This window comes from Conger conger, chromosome 16 (assembly GCF_963514075.1).
Source record: "Conger conger chromosome 16, fConCon1.1, whole genome shotgun sequence".
Taxonomy (NCBI): Eukaryota; Metazoa; Chordata; class Actinopteri; order Anguilliformes; family Congridae; genus Conger; species Conger conger.
In genome coordinates, this window is record NC_083775.1 from 4,525,052 (window position 1) to 4,545,299 (window position 20,248).

At 51.2% G+C, this 20,248-nt stretch overlaps 1 protein-coding gene across 4 annotated transcripts; it reads left to right on the forward strand.

The window, feature by feature from the left end:
• The first annotated feature begins 206 nt into the window (after positions 1-206).
• Positions 207-20,142, forward strand: ilf3b (interleukin enhancer binding factor 3b). 4 transcript variants are annotated; one of them, XM_061223832.1, is made up of 18 exons: positions 207-342; positions 1,786-1,900; positions 2,644-2,918; positions 3,767-3,947; positions 4,502-4,649; positions 6,181-6,272; positions 7,499-7,594; positions 9,544-9,655; positions 9,984-10,193; positions 11,512-11,625; positions 12,741-12,946; positions 13,833-14,027; positions 14,417-14,554; positions 15,069-15,212; positions 15,503-15,629; positions 15,740-15,787; positions 18,226-18,621; positions 19,121-20,142. In XM_061223832.1, the coding sequence occupies exons 2-18, from the start codon at positions 1,898-1,900 to the stop codon at positions 19,240-19,242; spliced, it is 2,607 nt and encodes an 868-aa protein (XP_061079816.1). In that variant the 5' UTR covers positions 207-342; positions 1,786-1,897; the 3' UTR covers positions 19,243-20,142. The 4 variants fall into 4 exon arrangements, with proteins under 4 accessions (XP_061079816.1, XP_061079818.1, XP_061079817.1 ...); XM_061223833.1 differs by lacking the exon at positions 207-342 and adding an exon at positions 966-1,004; XM_061223834.1 differs by lacking the exons at positions 18,226-18,621; positions 19,121-20,142 and adding an exon at positions 16,862-17,103.
• The last annotated feature ends 106 nt before the right edge of the window (positions 20,143-20,248 follow it).

A 20,248-nucleotide genomic window follows, 5' to 3' on the forward strand; every position in this document is an offset into this window, starting at 1 on the left:
GGAGATCCCTCATCCCTCTACCAGCCAGTCCTCTGTATATGTGCACTTTTCTTGTGTATATTGTAATCATGGGTATAATTTTCATTATTATTATTGAGAAATAAGGATGCACCACAACCAGATAATGCAGCTATTTGCTCGCCTCTGAACGCCTTGGTTAAAGGTCGCAATGTCTTGAACTCCGATTGGTCCGTAGTCTCCATTCAACGTATCCTAGCCAATCAGAGTCGACATATTCAGGGTCTGTGAAGTGCCTCCGCAGGTGACATGCTTTTGTTGCGTGGTGGGTTTTTCCATTACTAACCAGATTTCAGTACAGCGGGGAAGGATTTCGTTTTAATAGTAAGTACAGTAATCACATTCATCATACACGCATTGTTGTCTGTACATATGAGGTGTAACTCAGACAGTTTTTTTTCTACATGCAGCCGATGGTAGCTAGCTAGCTAAGCAATCCCCTTTGTTAGCTCAGCTAGCTAACGTTACACAATACACATTTCCAGGACCAGTCGGAGAGTAAGCTATCGTTAGCTAGCTAGACTAACGTTAACTTGGTAACGTTATGATGTTGATGAAATTACTATTAACAACTTGGATGCGGGATGCAGACGTTTCTATTAACTGTATAGCTTACCTAATAGTTAGCTGCTGGATAGCAAATTGTGGGACGCGTTGAAATGTGTAACGTTAGCTAACTAGCTAGGCTACGACTTCGTAACCAACGTGTGGCGGCTAGCTAGCTAACATCCATCCGATTATGGTACACGTTTATCAATGTGTGAAATGTAATTTCAGATCAAACATGCAGTTCGCTGTATTAATTTCAGATGAACTATATGCAACTTTAGTTATTTATCTTGAGAAACAGACCGATCGCCACCTTTCCAACGTGCAAGAACTATTGTTCGTGTGTAGCTGACTGGCTGTGGAAAAGAAAATGGCGGCTTCACGGTCTGAAGTTTGTTGCTAACGTTACGTTGTCTGCCAGCTAGCTTTTTACTTTGGTAACTACGTTGGCCTAACGCCAAGAATAATACAAATGGACCGTTATTATAACTAATGAATGTGGTTGTTATGGTAACATATTCTAACTTACGCAGCGGTATTGTGGTCTATTTTTAATTAAGTTAACGTAGCTATAACGTTAGCTGCCCAATCAACGCTGGTTAGCCGAGCCGGTCCCTTTTGGGCCATTTATAAACGTGATTCATGATATACTGGTGGTTAATTCTACTTACAGTAGACCTAGACTAAGTTATGAAATGTGAATATTAGTAGTTAAGTTATGTTAGCTAGCTAATTACATTTTCGCACCAATTGTAAGGTAACTTAGGTAGGCTATTGACTATGTAGCTAGCACCGTTAGTGCTTTGGAAGGGTTTAATCGTGTGGTGCAGCTGCTGGAACGTTAGGGGTCTTGATTTCATTAAACGGGGAGTTGAATAACTTGGCTAAGTTAACGTTTGATTTCGACGCTACTTGCCAAACAAATGTCGACTTCTCTGAAAACTGGAGTGGTATAACTAACAGTTCATGAGTGGGGGGTAAATCAGAGACACAGACAAGTGGTCGTTTGCAGTCTTAAAAGAAAGGCTTGTTACCCTTTGTACCCCGGCTTTGAGTGTCTTGCATCGTTTTCAATGCAGTTGAACAATTTGCAATTGCACCGCCTTGTTAAATCCAAGAACCACTCATTTTAAAACTGGAAGGTATTTGAAATATGTATTGTCTGTGTTTTATGATTAACCCTGACTTCTAAAACTTAGCCCATTATTCTCTTCTCAGACAAAAGGTTTGAGGCTTCCATCCTCATCTGTGCTAAGAGGAACGTCCGTGGTTCATTCAGAGCTGCATCACCACTGTACACACGCCTGCGTGAAGGACCCTAGACTCAGCCATGGTAAATTCCTGCTTTTTATTTTATTTTATTTGTGAGTGTGTACGCATGCCCATAGTGGCCTTGTAAAGGTACACCTCGTCCTGTAGTTTTAGGCTACAGTTGGCCTCTATGCGCGTGTGAGTGCGTGCGTGTGTGTGGGGTGGTAGGGACATGAGATGTACAAATCATGCTCTTCAGAGCCGGTTATTGCCAGTGAACTATACATTCCTCAGTCCAGTTTTCATTCTAAATGGCAAACATTATTGTGTGAAATTTTAGTGCCGCGTTTGATACGACTATCATATTAGAATTAAAATAAGAATCTTGAATCCCAGCTAAATATAATGCATGTTTCTGGTAATGAGTGGATTGTAGACCAAATATAAGTATGTCCTGGTAGTTCCCTCCCCATCGCTACATGTGCACACGTGTGCGCACACACTAAAAATGCTAAAAACAGTAAATACGATCTGTTATGATCCTCTGACTTGCTGTGGGCAGGCAACTACCTGCCCACAGCAATGTGGTGTCCTGCATGTGTGTGGACTGATGACTTAAGAATGTGAATTGCATCGTCTGTGTCTGTGTCTGTGTGTCTGTGTGTCTGTGTGTCTGTGTCTGTGTCTGTGTGTCTGTGTCTGTGTGTCTGTGTGTCTGTGTGTGTCTGTCTGCCTTGCATCGCATCACCAGCTGTGTTCTTACCGTTGTCGCTGTCGGCTCCATGTTGTGACCAGGCTCTCTCTCCCTCTCCCTCCCGTCCGTAGCCTCCTCCGTTCCGCCAGAGGCCCATGCGAATCTTCATCAACGATGACCGCCACGTCATGTCCAAGCACCTGACGGTCTACCCCAGCCAGGAGGAGCTGGAGGCCGTGCAGAACATGGTCTCCCACACTGAGCGCGCTCTCAAGGCCGTGTCCGATTGGCTGGACGGGCAGGAGAAGGCCGACGAGAAGCCCGTCACAGAGGCCGACGTCAAAGAGGAGGCGGAGCCTGAGGCTGAGGCTGAGGCTGAGGCTGAGAAAGAGACCGAGAAAGAGAGGTACGTGGGAAATGTAGTCCAGCCCGCGCAGGAGGAATGTTAGCATGAGCCAGGGGTGCACAGCAAGGGCCGATCCACTTCAGGATTGCCGACTCTTAATCATTTACTTGGCTAAATGTCTTGATCAGACATTTGTATTTGGACCAGCTGCAGACTGCAAGTGTGTCCTAAAGATTTTACTCTGCTCAAGTACAGGTGTGAACAAGCATAATTTCTGGAGCTGTCAGAAAATAAATTCAGGTAATTGGTTGGAACAAAAACCAGCTCAGACCAGCCCTCCAGATGTTGTGCACCCCTGGCACAAACTAATGTTAGATAACATTTGCTGTCCTGAATGATGCATTATAATGGCCCTTCTATCTAGATATTGCTGTATTGTATTATTGTACTCGGGGTATTCTAGCTGCCAACTGTGGTATGCTAGTTTGTAAGTTGATGTATTCTTCAAGGGTTCCAATTGTATCTGTATGGTCACGCGAGGACTCGGAACCGTACTGTCCTCTCGGGACCTCTTCACACTTGTCCCTGTGCTCGATCTGCACTTTGTTGTACGTCGCTCTGGATAAGAGCGTCTGCTAAATACCTTGTAATGTAATATAATGTAATGTAATATACTGTAATGTAATGTAATATGCTGTAATATACTGTAATCTAATGTACAAGTGCGGCCTCTAGCGTAGTGGTTAAGGTAAAGGACTGGGACACTCAAGGTCGGTGGTTCTAATCCCGGTGTAGCCACAATAAGATCCGCACAGCTGTTGCGCCCTTGAGCGAGGCCCTTAACCCCGCATTGCTCCAAGGGAGGATTGTCTCCTGCTTAGTCTAATCAACTGTACCTCCCTCCCCAGCGAGCCCAAGCCCTCGGACCAGGCCACGCGCTCTCTCCGGGGCGTGATGCGGGTGGGCCTGGTGGCCAAGGGGCTGCTGCTGAAGGGGGACCTGCAGCTGGAGCTGGTGCTGCTGTGCAAGGACAAGCCCACCGTCACGCTGCTGCAGAAGGTGGCCCAGAACCTGGCCGAGCAGCTAGCGGTGAGCCCCGCCTCGCGTCTTACACCCGGCGCTTCACCTTCAGCTCTGACGGGAGTATCGTTTTAACGCTCGATATGACCCTACGCCAGTGTTACTGAGGGGTAATGGCCAGGAGTAAAAAAAGACAGTTGGGATGTTCATTTTTGGGTAGGAAATGGGAGTGTTTTTCTTTGTGTTCTTATTTTTTTATTTAGCAGTATTAAAGGTACAATGGGTAAGATTTTTGTGTTAAAACATTGCTACAAGAGCATTGCAAATCCCTTCCTATCCTTGAAAAGGGCTCACTGACATGTTGACTCACCCTCATGTTGACTCACCGAAACATCGTATAGCTGTACAATAATTCAAGCTCATTGGTTGAAAATGGCTTCTAATTGCCTCAGCCAATGGCGTTTCAACGTCAGCGCGTTCACAGAGAAGGGGGCGGGATAAAAGAGCGTTGTGGTTTTAGCGAGTTCGCTGCTGCAATTCCTCTCTTGTGAGAAGTCTGAAATGACCGATTGTACCTTTAGTAAAAGAGCTGGGTTAACGTGGCCGTTTCTCCCACCACGCAGGTCGTGACCGAGGAGAAGTACGAGATTATCCAAAGCATCAAGGACGCCGCCATCGTCATCAAGAGCACCAAGGAGCTGAAGCTGGTGCTCACCGTCCACCTGACCTCCCCCGTGGTGCGGGAGGAGTCGGAGAAACAGAGCCCCGGAGGTAGGCTCTCCCCCAGCCTCTCGCTCCGGCGCCCCCTCCTGGCGGGAGGCCAGCACTTCAGGCAGATATTGTTTATTGGGCCTTCAACAGAGAGATCTGTGACTGTCTGACATGTTAAGACCATGCTATGTTTATAGCTGTTTTAAGACTAGTAGTACTGTTTTTTGATGGCCCAATACACAGTAGCAGATGATATGATTGAGTGGAAGAAAAAAAAAAAAAAAAAAACAGATCTCCTTCCCTATCTAGTTAAAATAAATAATATTTTATCGAAGGCTTACTGAGAAATAATCAAAAAAGGAAAAACACAAACTTAATTGCATGTGTTTTTGTACTGAAAATTGTGTGGACCGTTTGCATTGCAGCAAAAATGAACGGCATGTTTTTGTAGAGCTTCGATAACCCGACCCAGCAGAGGACCATGGGTGCGAGAGCCTTATGCCCTTTTGTTTTTTTCTGCCGGACGGCGTGAGGTCATAGATAACACTGGGCACTGTTCTGCCTCTGATTGGCTGAATGAAAAATTTGACCAATCAAAGGCAAAAAAGCAGAGTGCATCACAGAAACGGAGGTGGGGCAGGCGCGGTATAAGCCGAAAGTCAGCGGTTTAAAAAAAAATGAGTAACTGCTTTAGGGCAAAAGGCGGGATCGTGGCTTCCTGCGGAATGAGGCTCTCGGATGTTTTTTTTTTGGGGGGGGGGGGGAGGGAGGGGTGGATCGTTGGGGACTAGCCTTATCTAAACCTCACGCTGATCTGGAAGGCAGTTTGCGGTTCCTGGAAGCTGTCAGTTTTGCTGCAGTGTAGACGTAGTCTCCTGTAACTGGTCCTTTTGTGCGTTTTGATAACTGCTGCCTGTGGATGAAAATCTGATTCTCTCTGCCAAGCCTTCTAGTGTGTCGATTTTTTAGGGACGGTGGACCTTTGACCAACTGGACGCTCTCTGTCTCGGAAGGGGCTAAGGCAGAACACCCAAAAACAGGGGGCATGGGGGTGGGGCTAGTCTCCCCCAGTCAGTCACACGCACGTATACGCACACAAGCACACTCATACTCGCACACACGCACACACACACGCACACTCATACACGCACACACACACACACGCACACTCATATACACACACACACACACACACACACAGGTAAAAAAAATTTCAGAAAGCTCAGACCTAAGTGTAGTAACTTAGTCTCGTCCCACACCGTCAGTGGCAACACACTGCACACGTTTCCAAGTTCATCTCAGCCTTCAGCAGAGAGTAATCCTTGAGTGAGTTTAGACTAAGTTTAGACTAAGCCTGAGGCACAGGCCTGGAGTCCGCCCCCACACAGGCCTAAGTGCGGGTGGAGTTGGCGTTTCCCAGCGCAGCGTGATCAGTGTGACAGGTTACCTCTGGTAGCGGGGTGTGGCAGCCCCTCCCCCTGCCCCCCTCTCCTGCCCCGTGATTTGGGAGAGCTGCCTCCTCCCCCTGGCCGCGTGACAGACCCCCCCTTGGTCAAACTGTACCTTGTCTTCTTATTCCACCCGCCAATAGAAACGCTATCAGTCAGCGATCCCCCGGATGTTCTGGACAGGCAGAAATGCCTGACTGCCTTGGCTTCTCTTCGCCACGCAAAGTGGTTCCAGGTTTGCATCTTGTCTTTATTTGTCTCGAAAAAAAGTGTAGTGTTTGTTTTTATTTTTGGGGTTTTTTTTGTTTTTACGATTATTATTATTTTGAATCATTCACGCCATTTCACTTTAAATTACTGTGCTTTGTTTTTGGACTTATCACCCGATTATTATTTTTTTTTTTTTTTCCTAAAATCGCAGCAAAGGTTTTTATTTTATTCTCATTATTCCCTCCGCCCGTACGCTTTGCTGCCCCCTTCTGACGTGTCAAGACCTTTCGGTTCTTTTTCAGTCTTTTTTTCCCCTGCCATTGTTGTTAAAAGCTATTTCAGCCAAGCCCTTTTCTAAGTTTACTTCCTGCTTTTTTTCTGATTGTTAGTAATCTAAACCCTTTTTTTTGCTTTCAGTCCGATAGCTTTGCTCAGGTTTGCTTAAACAGGAAATGTTAAACTAACGTGAAATTTACTGTCCTCAGGTGCAATGTTTCTGGTCTCTTCTCGGACTTGTCCAGTTGAATTGCATTTTAACAATCGTTGTATGTGTTAGACACGGCTGTGTTGTATCAGCCCGTTACTGTAATAATGGCCTTAAGAAGCTTTGCTACTGAAATCACATTACGTCATTACGTCAAAGTTAGTCTGCCTGAGTATTTTGCGGTTCTTTTCTGCTTTATTGCGGTTCCCGGTCTGGCGTCCTCTGTGTTTAGTACATGAACGGGACCCCCTGTGTCCTGGTCTGTGTGCTTTGGGTGTTGAAGATTAAAAACATCCTGTGGGGCTTTGTTCTCTGGCTCTCACCCAGGCGAATGTGTGAAATAAAAATGGAGGCTCCTTCCCTTTAGACCTGTAATGGTCTTACGGGAAAGCTAACGTAAGGCGTGTCGTTGTCCAGGGAATAAAAATGAATCAAATATGAATCTGGCTTCTTTAGCAGGGATTATGTGTTCGATATCGAGCCATCCACAGCATAGAGAGCCATTTCAGTTTGCATTGGCCTTTTGTTTAGGATGCCTCTCTTTGTGAGTGTGTGTAAACCCAGTAACAACAGTAACGCCCGGCCCTAACATCTCCACGTGGTTCAGTGCTTCAGTTTTTTACACGTTTTGTTCTCTCGTGTTGTGTACTTGCGAGGAGGGCGTCTCTTAGCTCAGCTGGAGGGCGCTGTGTTGTGGCGGTCTGTGCTTCTCTGGGGTTAAAATGCGCTCTTCCCCTGCCCCGCCCCTCCCGTGCTTGTGTCTCCAGGCGAGGGCCAATGGGCTGAAGTCGTGCGTCATCGTCATCCGCATCATGAGGGACCTGTGTGCCCGCGTGCCCTCCTGGGCCCCGCTGAAGGGATGGGTGAGTGTGTTTAACGCTGTGACCCTGCCCTGCCCCAACCGTGTGACCCTACCTCAACCGTGTGACCCTACCCCAACCCTGTGACCCTACCCCAACCCTGTGACCCTGCCCCAGCCCTGTGACCCTGCCCTGCCTCAGCCCTGTGACCCTAACCCCAACCCTGTGACCCGACCCCAACCCTGTGACCCGACCCCAACCGTGTGACCCTACCCCAACCCTGTGACCCTACCCCAACCCTGTGACCCGACCCCAACCGTGTGACCCTACCCCAACCCTGTGACCCTACCCCAACCCTGTGACCCGACCCCAACCGTGTGACCCTACCCCAACCCTGTGACCCTACCCCAACCCTGTGACCCTACCCCAACCCTGTGACCCTACCCTAACCCTAACGCTGCGACCCTGCCCCAACCGTGTGACCCTACCCCAACCGTGTGACCCTACCCCAACCCTGTGGCCCTACCCCAACCCTGTGACCCTAACCCCAAACGTGTGACCCTACCCTACCCTACCCTACCCCAACCCTGTGACCCTACCCTGCCCCAACCGTGTGACCCTACCCTGCCCCAACCGTGTGACCCTACCCTAACCCTGTGACCCTGCCCTGCCTCAGCCCTGTGACCCTAACCCCAACCGTGTGACCCTACCCCAAGCCCTGTGACCCTACCCCAACCGTGTGACCCTACCCCAAGCCCTGTGACCCTACCCCAAGCCCTGTGACCCGACCCCAACCGTGTGACCTTACCCCAACCGTGTGACCTTACCCCAACCGTGTGACCTTACCCCAACCGTGTGACCCTACCCCAACCGTGTGACCCTACCCCAACCGTGTGACCCTACCCCAACCGTGTGACCCTACCCCAACCGTGTGACCCTACCCCAACCGTGTGACCCTACCCCAACCGTGTGACCCTACCCCAACCGTGTGACCCTAACCCCAACCGTGTGACCCTAACCCCAACCGTGTGACCCTACCCCAACCGTGTGACCCTACCCTACCCCAACCCTGTGACCCTACCCCAACCCTGTGACCCTACCCCAACCCTGTGACCCTACCCCAACCCTGTGACCCTACCCCACCCCAACCCTGTGACCCTACCCTACCCCAACCCTGTGACCCTACCCTAACCCCAACCCTGTGACCCTACCCCACCCCCAACCCTGTGACCCTACCCCACCCCCAACCCTGTGACCCTACCCCACCCCAACCCTGTGACCCTACCCTACCCCAACCCTGTGACCCTACCCTACCCCAACCCTGTGACCCTACCCTAACCCTAACACTGTGACCCTACCCTAACCCTAACACTGTGACCCTACCCTAACCCCAACCCTGTGACCCTACCCTAACCCCAACCCTGTGACCCTACCCTAACCCCAACCCTGTGACCCTACCCTTACCCTAACGCTGCGACCCTACCCTAACCCCAACCCTGTGACCCTACCCTAACCCCAACCCTGTGACCCTACCCTAACCCCAACCCTGTGACCCTACCCTAACCCCAACCCTGCGACCCTACCCTAACCCTAACGCTGCGACCCTACCCTAACCCTAACGCTGCCCCCCTACCCTAACCCCAACCCTGCGACCCTACCCTAACCCCAACCCTGCGACCCTACCCTAACCCTAACGCTGCCCCCCTACCCTAACCCTAACGCTGCGATCCTACCCCTACCCTACCCCTGTGACCTGACCCTACCCTATCCCTGTGATCCTGCCCTAACCCTGTGACCCTACCCTAACCCTAACGTCTTGTTCACATAAACACGTCTGTTTAACCCTGTTTTTTTAAATCAGTTTTGAACCATATTTCCCAGTCCTTTAAGCCCTTACTGTTTTTTAGTAATATCGGTTGCATCAGTGTTTGGGTCGTACCTGGTTAGAGGAGCTCGTGTCTGTTACGAGGTTTAATTGACGGAAGTAACGCCCCGTTTCTCTCGCTGCACAGCCATTGGAGCTGCTTTGCGAGAAGGCGATTGGGACAGGGAACCGGCCAATGGGAGCCGGCGAGGCCTTCCGCAGGGTTCTGGAGTGCCTGGCCAACGGAATCCTCCTGGCAGGTACGTTCTGATTGGCCTGAGTCCTGAGAAGGAACCGCGTTGACTCTCACCACATAAATCTATAGATTGTTCTCTTGAAGCCATTCTCCGTGTCACCGGAAGTAATCCAAAACTGCTGTCTAAACATCCGGTGTTAATGCAGTGCTGTGATTTGTAGAGGTGCTGTGACATCGGGCTGCCGTTGAGGAAGGGAAGTGTGAAGTAGGGAGGGGCATGTCTTTATTCTGTCTCAGAAGATGGCCTCCAATGCGTCATTCCACCAGTATGCGCAGTATTCACAGAGTAGGTTTCTGCAGGTCTTATTAATGAGACTATCTGCCCGTTGCAGACGGTCCGGGACTCTCGGACCCCTGTGAGAAGGAGACGAAGGACGCCATCGATCACATGTTACCCCAGCAGAGAGAGGACATCACCCAGAGCGCCCAGCATGCACTGCGCCTGGCGGCGTTCGGCCAGCTGCACAAGGTGCTGGGCATGGACCCGCTGCCCTCCAAGATGCCCCGCAAGCCCCAGAGCGAGACGCCCATCGACTACACGGGTACGTAACGCTCCCGACACGCTAACGCTCCCACACGCCCCTGACACGCTAACGCTCCCGACACGCTAACGCACTAACACGCCCGTACGGCCGACGCGCTAACACTCCCACACGGCCGACACGCTAATGCACTAACACTCCCGCACGCTAACACGCCCGCACAGCCGACACGCTAACGCACTAACGCTCCCACGCTCCCATACGCTAACACTCCCACACGCCCGACACGCTAACGCTCCCACACGCCCGACACGCTAACGCTCCCAACACGCTAACGCACGAACACTCCCACACGCCCGACACGCTAACGCTCCCAGACGCCCGACACGCTAACGCTCCCAACACGCCCCCGACACGCTAACGCACTAACACTCCCACACGCGCCCGACACGCTCACACTCCCAACACGCTAACGCACTAACGCTCCCACACGCCCGACACGCTAACGCTCCCACACGCCCGACACGCTCACACTCCCAACACGCTAACGCACTAACACTCCCACACGCCCGACACGCTAACGCTCCCACACGCCCGACACGCTAACGCTCCCACACGCCCGACACGCTAACGCTCCCACACATGCCCAACACGCTAACGCTCCCACACATGCCCAACACGCTAACGCTCCCACACATGCTCAACACGCTAACGCACTAACGCTCCCACACGCCCGACACGCTAACGCTCCCACACATGCTCAACACGCTAACGCTCCCACACATGCCCAACACGCTAACGCTCCCACACATGCCCAACACGCTAACGCTCCCACACATGCCCAACACGCTAACGCTCCCACACATGCTCAACACGCTAACGCTCCCACACATGCCCAACACGCTAACGCTCCCGCACATGCCCAACACGCTAACGCTCCCGCACATGCTCAACACGCTAACGCTCCCACACATGCCCAACACGCTAACGCTCCCACACATGCCCAACACGCTAACGCTCCCACACATGCCCAACACGCTAACGCTCCCACACATGCCCAACACGCTAACGCTCCCGCACATGCCCAACACGCTAACGCTCCCGCACATGCCCAACACGCTAACGCTCCCGCGCATGCCCAACACGCTAACGCTTCCACACATGCCCAACACGCTAACGCTCCCACTCATGCTCAACACGCTAACGCTCCCACTCATGCTCAACACGCTAACGCTCCCACACATGCCCAACACGCTAACGCACTAACGCTCCCACACATGCCCAACACACTCACGCTCCCACACACGGTCATGGTGACCGGGTGTGTTGCTGGGGCAGAGGAGAGATTTTAACGGCACACTCTGGTCTCCCGCTCCAGTTCAGATCCCCCCGAGCACCACCTACGCCCCGCCGATGAAGAGGCCCATGGAGGAAGAGGAGGGAGGGGAGGACAAGAGCCCCAACAAGAAGAAGAAGAAACTGCAGAAGAAATGTGAGCCATTAAGAGGTTTAGGCCACAATGCGTGCTGGGTAGAGGATGTACCAGGTCCAGTCAGTCACCCTGGTTTTATGAAACCGAAGAGCCAAAATGGCGGACCCCAAGGCCCCAAAGCTGTCTATAAATTTTAAAAAAGGCACTAAAATGGAAAAATCCTGTAATTTTGGTCTGGATGGTAGATCTCCAGGAACAGGGTTGGGCAGCCCTGCTCTAGCTGTTGAATTAGGTGTGCTTTGTTAGGGTTGGTGTGAACCTGCAGGATGGTAGATCTCTAGGAGCATGGCTGGGCAGCTCTGTTGTACAGTGTAACTGTAACGCTCAGTCCTGGGTGCAGTGCCTGTTCTGTGTGTGAGTGTGTTTCTGTGTGTGAGTGCGTTTCTGTGTGTGAGTGCGTTTCTGTGTGTGAGTGCGTTTCTGTGTGTGAGTGCGTTTCTGTGTGTGAGTGCGTTTCTGATCAGTGTGTTTCTGTGTGTGAGTGTGTTTCTGTGTGTGAGTGCGTTTCTGATCAGTGTGTTTCTGTGTGAGAGTGTGTTTCTGTGTGTGAGTGTGTTTCTGTGTGTGAGTGTGTTTCTGTGTGTGAGTGTGTTTCTGTGTGTGAGTGCGTTTCTGTGTGTGAGTGCGTTTCTGATCAGTGTGTTTCTGTGTGTGAGTGTGTTTCTGATCAGTGTGTTTCTGTGTGTGAGTGTGTTTCTGTGTGTGAGTGTGTTTCTGTGTGTGAGTGTGTTTCTGATCAGTGTGTTTCTGTGTGTGAGTGTGTTTCTGTGTGTGAGTGCGTTTCTGATCAGTGTGTTTCTGTGTGTGAGTGTGTTTCTGTGTGTGAGTGTGTTTCTGTGTGTGAGTGCGTTTCTGATCAGTGTGTTTCTGTGTGTGAGTGTGTTTCTGTGTGTGAGTGTGTTTCTGTGTGTGAGTGTGTTTCTGTGTGTGAGTGCGTTTCTGATCAGTGTGTTTCTGTGTGTGAGTGTGTTTCTGATCAGTGTGTTTCTGATCAGTGTGTTTGTGTGTGAGTGTGTTTCTGATCAGTGTGTTTGTGTGTGAGTGTGTTTCTGATCAGTGTGTTTGTGTGTGAGTGTGTTTCTGATCAGTGTGTCTCCACCCCCCCTCCTCCCCAGCGCCGGATGAGAAGGGGGACCCGGCCCAGGCGATGAACGCCCTGATGCGGCTGAACCAGCTCCGGCCGGGCCTGCAGTACCGGCTGGTGTCCCAGACCGGGCCGGTCCACGTGCCCGTGTTCACCATGGCCGTGGAGGTGGACGGCAAGAGCTACGAGGCGTCCGGCCCGTCCAAACGCACCGCCAAGCTGCACGTGGCCGTCAAGGTCATTACGAGACGCCCTGCGTTTATACTGCGCCGTTATCCCCCCCCCTGGGTTTATATAGCGCCTTTCCCACCTCCCTGCATTTATATAGCACCTTTCCCACCCCCCTGCATTTATATAGCACCTTTCCCACCTCCCTGTGTTTTATATAGCGCCTTTATCACCCCCCTGGGTTTATATAGCGCCTTTATCACCCCCCTGGGTTTATATAGCGCCTTTATCATCCCCTGGGTTTATATAGCGCCTTTATCACCCCCTGGGTTTATATAGCGCCTTTATCACCCCCCTGGGTTTATATAGCGCCTTTATCATCCCCTGGGTTTATATAGCGCCTTTATCACCCCCTGGGTATATATAGCGCCTTTATCACGCCCCTGGGTTTATATAGCGCCTTTCCCACCTCCCTGCGTTTATATAGCGCCTTTCCCATCTCCCTGCGTTTATATAGCACCTTTATATATATATATATTTTTTTATTATTATTATTTTTTCTTAATTGGGTGCTTTTCATATTTAGAAGGATTGTTTACCCTTTTGAGCCATGTTAGGTCAGAAATGGCCGTGCGTGCCCTTAAGACAGAAGTCCCATGTCCACGTTGTGCTTATTGTGCGATATGGCCAACGATGGCATAGAGGTAACAATAATAATAAACTGATAAAATTCAGGACTGCAGGGAATCTATAGGCTCCTAATGGGGGTGTCAAACATATTTCATGGGCTGATTCCTTAAACTGAAAGCAATGTAGGTTTGGCTGTAATGCTATTTTTAACCATTTTTATGCAAACCTGTCCTTCTCTGTTTTGGTACCACTTAAGATTTTGGTCATTATGCCCCACTCTTCCTGTTGTTCATCTGTCAATCATCTTTCCTCTGAACACCCATAGGTTCTGCAGGACATGGGCCTGCCCACGGGGGTGGAGCTGAAGACTGCAGAGCCTGTGAAATCTGAGGTGGATGGTGGGGAGGTGGAGCTGAAGGTTGAGGCCCCTCCCACAGCTCCTACGGACACGCCCACCGCGAACACCACTGCTGCTGCTGCTGCTGCTGCTGCCACTCCTGAGGCCACGGACAACGCTGAGGTGTGTGTGTGTGTGTGTGTGTCTCTGACTGTGTGTGTGTGTGTGTGTGTGTGTGTGTGTGTGTGTGTGTGTGTGCGTGTGCGTGTGTGTCTGTGTCTGGCCCTCTGTCCATGTGCAAAGCTGTAAAGACTGTATTCATGTGAACATTCCCTGTGGTCCGCTCTGGTACCATACTTCTGTGTAGGGATTTCAGCGCACTTGTCCCCATTTGTGATTTTGCGCTGCGATGTGCGTGGCTCTGGATAAGGGTGTGTGCTGAGTGTGGCTCTGGATAAGGGTGTGTGCTGAGTGTGGCTCTGGATAAGGGTGTGTGCTGAGTGCCTGTGTTGTGTGTGGCTCTGGATAAGGGTGTGAGCTGAGTGCCTGTGTTGTGTGTGGCCCCCCTGCAGAGCTTGCGGCAGCAGGGCCCCATCCTGACGAAGCACGGGAAGAACCCGGTGATGGAGCTGAACGAGAAGCGCCGCGGCCTCAAGTACCAGCTGGTCTCTGAGACCGGAGGCAGCCACGACAAGCGCTTCGTCATGGAGGCGAGTCTGAGCGCCCCGAACACCTCCCGCTGCGCCCCCACACACCTCCTGCTGCCCCCCCTACACCTCCCACTGCCCCCCCCACCTCCCACTGCCCCCCACACACCTCCCACTGCGCCCCGCTCACCTCCCACTGCCCCCCCCACCCCCACACACCTCCCACTGCGCCCCGCTCACCTCCCGCTGCCCCCCACATCTCCCAGTCTGCCCCCCCCTACACCTCCCACTGCCCCCCCACTGCGCCCTGCTCATCTCCCACTGCGCCCCCACACATCTCCTGCTGCCCCCCCCTACACCTCCCACTGCGCCCCCTCACCTCCCACTGTGCCCCCTACACCTCCCACTGCCCCCCCTACACCTCCCGCTGCCCCCCCTACACCTCCCACTGCCCCCCACATACCTCCCGCTGCCCCCCACTCACCTCCCACTGCCCCCCCACACACCTCCCACTGTGCCCCCCACTGCCCCCCACACACCTGTTTCGGAGTGGTAATGGCTTCCCCTCCTCCCGCAGGTGGAGATAGACGAGCAGAAGTTCCAGGGCACAGGCTCCAATAAGAAGGTGGCCAAGGCCTACGCCGCCCTGGCCGCCCTGGAGAAACTCTTCCCAGAGGGCTCCACTCCCGACGCCAACAAGAAGAAGAAGCTCCCTCCAATGGTGACGAACCCCTCTGCTTGTCTCCGCCCCTTTTTACTGTCCGTCTTCCTGTTGCCGCTGTCGACAGTGTCTGAAACTTGAATGATTGTATAACTGAAGCTTTTTTATTTGTATTTTTTTTCAAAAGGGAAATTTGTTTTGTATAGTAACCTGAGCATACAGTAAACAAAGGTGTAAAGCTAGACTGAAAATGACAACATTTGACAGTAGGTTTACATCTTTACAATAAGTGTCTTGAGTTTTGAGTTGTACATGAAGAGGACCTAACGCTGGCTGATCTTTCCTGACAGGGCCACCCTGGTTTCGGAATGGGCGGGCCTGCCGGTGACGCCTTGGCCAATCCCAGGGGCCGAGGGCGAGGTGGGCGGGGCCGGGGCCGCGGCAGAGGCTTCAACAACGGCGGCGGCTACAATCAAGGTAGGGCGCGTTATTCTGGTCCCGCTCGCCGTGAGGCCGAGCCGGACCTCACGCCCGTTTCTGTGCCTTTCGTTCAGAACGAGCTGCTTTAACCGTTCAACCTTCTGCAGGTGGCTACGGAGGGTATGGCTACGGAAACAACGCGGACTCCGGCTACAGTGAGTTTCTGCCTTTGCCTTGTCTTTCGTCTGCGTTACAGTGAAACGCGACTGGGTTTAAACCCGTAATGTCATTAGCTAGGTGTGTGTGTGTGTGTGTGTGTGTGTGTGTGTGTGTGTGTGTGTGTGTGTGTGTGTGTGTGTGTGTGTGTGTGTGTGTGTGTGTGTGTGTGTGTGTGTGTGTGTGTGTGTGTGTGTGTGTGTGTGTGTGTGTGCACGTGACTGCTTTTCAAAGGGTTAAAAATGTTTACAGGTTAATTTCTAAAGTCTTCAAACTTAAGCCTGATTGATACTCCTGCGTAAAATCTACGCAGAGGCTACAGTGTAGCCTGACTGGCACCTCTCCAGAAATGTGACGTCGTAGCCTCTGCGGAGATTTGACGCAGGAGTATCAATCAGGCTTAAGTGGGTAGGAAAGTGGCTTCCTTCCCTTTCTGAAGCACCTCTTGGGTAGGGGGGGGCCCTTCTAGTTTCCACTCTCCCAACTTCTGCATCTGATGCATTTCAGATGTACACGCACTTCATCAAGCCATTACGTCCAGTCGGGATTAATATTGTTCTGAGAATTCCAGAAACGCCTTCATTTTGTAAATCTCGGAAGTGCCGTTTTAAGAAATCCTTCCGTGTGCTGTGATTGTGTGGGAGAAAATGACCCAGGCGTTTCTGCGTGTTAAAATGGATATTTCACTCTTCCTTAAAGTGGTGCTTTTCTTGTGGGTGACTGTTCTTCCTGGTTGTGTAATTATTTTAAATTTCTCTGCTTTAAGCCACAGGACTCAATCCCTTTCATCCTCAAACCCGCAAAAAATCGGTCAAAAGCCCGTTCAGACCCGTTCAGACCCGTTCAGACCCGTTCAGACCCGTTCAGACCCGTTCAGACCCGTTCAGTCCCGTTCAGTCCCGTTCAGACCCTGCAGCACGTTCTGAGGAGAAACTTATCTTGAGGGTGACCGGAGCAGAGAAATCTAAAAAAAGAAAAGAAAAAAAAATTATCTAATTAAAATGATGATAAACATCATCAAAAAAGCAGAATGTAATTCCTTGTTCCCTCTCTGCTCTGTCTCACTCTCCTAGGTGATTTTCTCTCAGACTGCTATGGCTACCACGATTTCGCCTCATAGAGCATCCCACCCTCTCGTTTCAGAAATAACGCCCAGCCCCTCAAAATCAGACCGTTTATGGGGTGGGGGCGTCTCCAAGGCAGTCAAACCCACCCCCCCAATATACCCCATATACCCCATATTACTCCCTATAACTCCCTATACTTATCGGACTTGGGTTCTGATCCGATGTGGACTGCGGAGGGAATGACTGAAGGGCTGTGGCATGGGGGGGGGGGCGTCTGAAGGAAGGGGGGGGGGGGGGGGATCCACCCTGGAGGGCTGACTCATCTGTCCTAAGAGCAGTTAGATAAAGACAGTTAGACAGAGACTTAGACAATTGTCTCAGCAAAGCCTGAAGTTTTTTTTGTAAGGCATTTTTTATGATTGGAGATGAAGTATCCGGACTCCTCAACGTTTGTGGACTCCAGCCATTTTCTTGTTTTGTTGGTTTAATCTGTTTTTTTAGTTTTTTTTTTTTTTTTTCACTGATTCGATGTAAATGGTTTTTAATACTGAAGTCCTGATATCACTATGGTTAAACGATGGAGGGCATGATGGGAAATGGACCAACATTTAACCCTTACCTCAGATAAAACGGTTACTCGCTGACTTTGAAGGTGCTTTTTCCTCTCAGTTCCAGATTAACTCTTATTAGCCCCCCCACAGTCTGACACGGACTGGGGAGATCTGAAGTTTAACGTTCCTACTTAACGTTTTTTTAAACAAACTGCACTATTCGGTCACTACTGGAGACTGTGACTCATTTTGACATGCCGTGTCTGTGATATGAGGTTGATCTCTTTCTGAAAACAAACGGTTCGGTGGGAATGGAGGTGTAGGGCAAGACCAGGTGCTGTTTACCTTCGTTTTGTTCTCATGTTTTTATGTTTTAAATAAAAGCAGTATTAACTCTTGATTGCGTGTGTTGGTGAGAATGCTTTGCCCTTAATGGCTGAGTCTGGTCATGTGATCACTGTGGGGTTTTGGTTGTGTAAAATGGGGAACATGGTGAAGGTGGTGTTTATACAGTTATTTCTGCCTTCAACAGCGCCCTGGGAGCAGACAAATAATATTTTTCAACTCCGTCCAGGGGGGTCAGGGAAAGGCAATCTTAACTGAAACGGGTCCATTGCAGCATCTGTCAGTTTGGAGGGTAGAACGGAGTTCACTTCGGTAGTGATGTCAAGCAAAACATGTCCGTCTGCCCCCAGGGTCCTGTCGAAAACCAGTCAGCGTGTCGTACGGTCCTCTTGATTTTATTATTGAGCTCCCCCCCCCCACCCCATGAGCCCCCATTCACTTCCTGCCCCCTCCCCCCCCCCCCTCCTCCTCCAGATAACTACTACAGTAACGCGGGCGCTAACGGCGGGGCCGGGGCCCCCGGGGCCGGCGCTGTGGGCCCCCCTCCCGGCGATGTGGGGGGCCCCCCGGGCGGCTACGGCTCGTACTACCCGGCCGACGGGGGCTACTCCGCCCCGCCGCCCCCCGCCAAGCCGCCCGGCAAGAAGCCCATGATGCACCAGGGCGGCAAGCCCCCCTTCGCCGGGCCGGCGGCCGGACCGCCCCCGGGCTACCAGACCACCCCCCCGCCGCCGCCCCCCCCGGGGCAGGGCGCCTACAACCAGTACGGCCAGGCCAAGAAGCCCTTCAACCACAACTACTCCAACTACAGCACCGCGTACCCCAGTCAGGTGACCGGGGGAGCGGCCAATCAGGACTACAGCTACGATGGTAAGTGGGGGGGGTGTATTTCCCAGAGCGCGGAGTAAAACCTTAAATATGCAACGTGGGCTGAAGTTAAAATGGCTGTTCTGAGTTTAGTCAGTGCAGAAGTCCGGGTTTTACTCGGTGCAGAGGTCTGGCTGACGCTTTGTCTCGAGGTTTGTGCGAACAACATTGAGCGTGTGCCGTTGCAGGCTCACCATAATAGTGTTTTATAAAGTGATTTACACCAATTAAAATGAGATGTAAGACACAATACAGTGTGATATAAAGATTATTATAGATGAATACAAAAGACTAACAAGGCAAAGCATATATTAAGAGAATGGCAAGCAATCTAAGTAGTACAATGATAAGAATGCATATGCTTGTGAAATGAAAATGACTTTCAGAAGGGGTTTAAAAGGCCTGATGGGCCCCTCCAGTCATAGACCCTCTCAGAGTTCAGACATGATGTCTGTTACGCGTCTGGTCTGAGCCCAGTTCCTAACCCCCGTTTGTGTTGCAGGCTACAGCAACCAGCCGGCCTTCAGTCAGGGAGGGGGGAGCTACGGGGCCGCCCCGGGGTCCTACAGCGCCCCCCCCGGGTACGGGAGGGGAGAGCCCAACGTCAACTACCAGTACAGATAGACCCCACCTTTCCGCCTCCGTCCTCCGTCCCCAAAAGCCCCACCCGGTCTCCGCCCTTCCTCCTCCTCACCTGGACTCCCCCCCCTCATCCCTCAAGGCAGGGACACAGACTGAATGAACTCAACCCACTTAATTTAGCTCCGTCTGTGGACTTGTGTCCTGGAGGGAAGACCCTCGCTGTGTACTCTTCCCCCCCCCCCGTCTCGATGCCTTCTTCACGGCTGTTAACCCAAATACCGGCCTGTCTCCCTGTGTCACGGACTGCTCCGCTGGGCCTGCTTTGTGTTGTGAACATGTTTAGAGGAGGAGGAATGGCGTGCGGTCAGCCTTCCCCCCTGCTGTGTCCGACAGGGCCGGTGTGGTCTGGGCACACAGGCCGAGTCCTGAGTCTCTAACCCCAACACCGGGGATTTATGTTTCTGTTGCGAGCGGAGCTTTCTCTGTCTCACGTCAGAAGTGTGATCACATAGTTTTAGAGCTGCTGTATCGAGTTTCCAATGTTGAAGTGGCTTAAATGTGTGACTGGGGCACTCGTGGACTGTTACTGGAGTAGTGAAAAAAAAAAAAAGTATATATATATTTGCTCTTTGGTTCGTCTTGAGTGTAATTGAACATTTTATTCACTTGTTTTATGCTTTTTTTTTTTTTTTTTTTGGTTGAGTTTTTTTTCTTTTTTCTTTTTTTTTTTTTTTCTACAAATGAGAAATCCTGTGGTTCCCTTTCAGACATTTCGGCTGATCACTGTGGAATGTTCCTGTGATTGAGATTGTAGCTGAACTTCAGTTTTAGCCTGCTGTGTTATGGGCGGGGAGAGACGGTGTACTTTTCTACGTTTGTTTTTCAGTGCGGTATACAACATGCTTATGATTTGTACTAATACATTTTTATTTTTGAGGAAAACTTTGTGTTCTGGAATTTGTCAATGCACACAGTAGCGCTACACAAGTCTCTCTCTCTCTCGCTCCTTCACCAGACATTCTTTGAAGCTGAAACAAACAGACTTTTA

Coding starts and splice junctions, on each gene's coding strand:
- ilf3b (XM_061223832.1), top strand. Junction 14,555..15,068: donor ACAAGCGCTTCGTCATGGAG/GCGAGTCTGAGC, acceptor CTCCTCCCGCAG/GTGGAGATAGACGAGCAGAA. Junction 15,213..15,502: donor AGAAGAAGCTCCCTCCAATG/GTGACGAACCCC, acceptor CTTTCCTGACAG/GGCCACCCTGGTTTCGGAAT.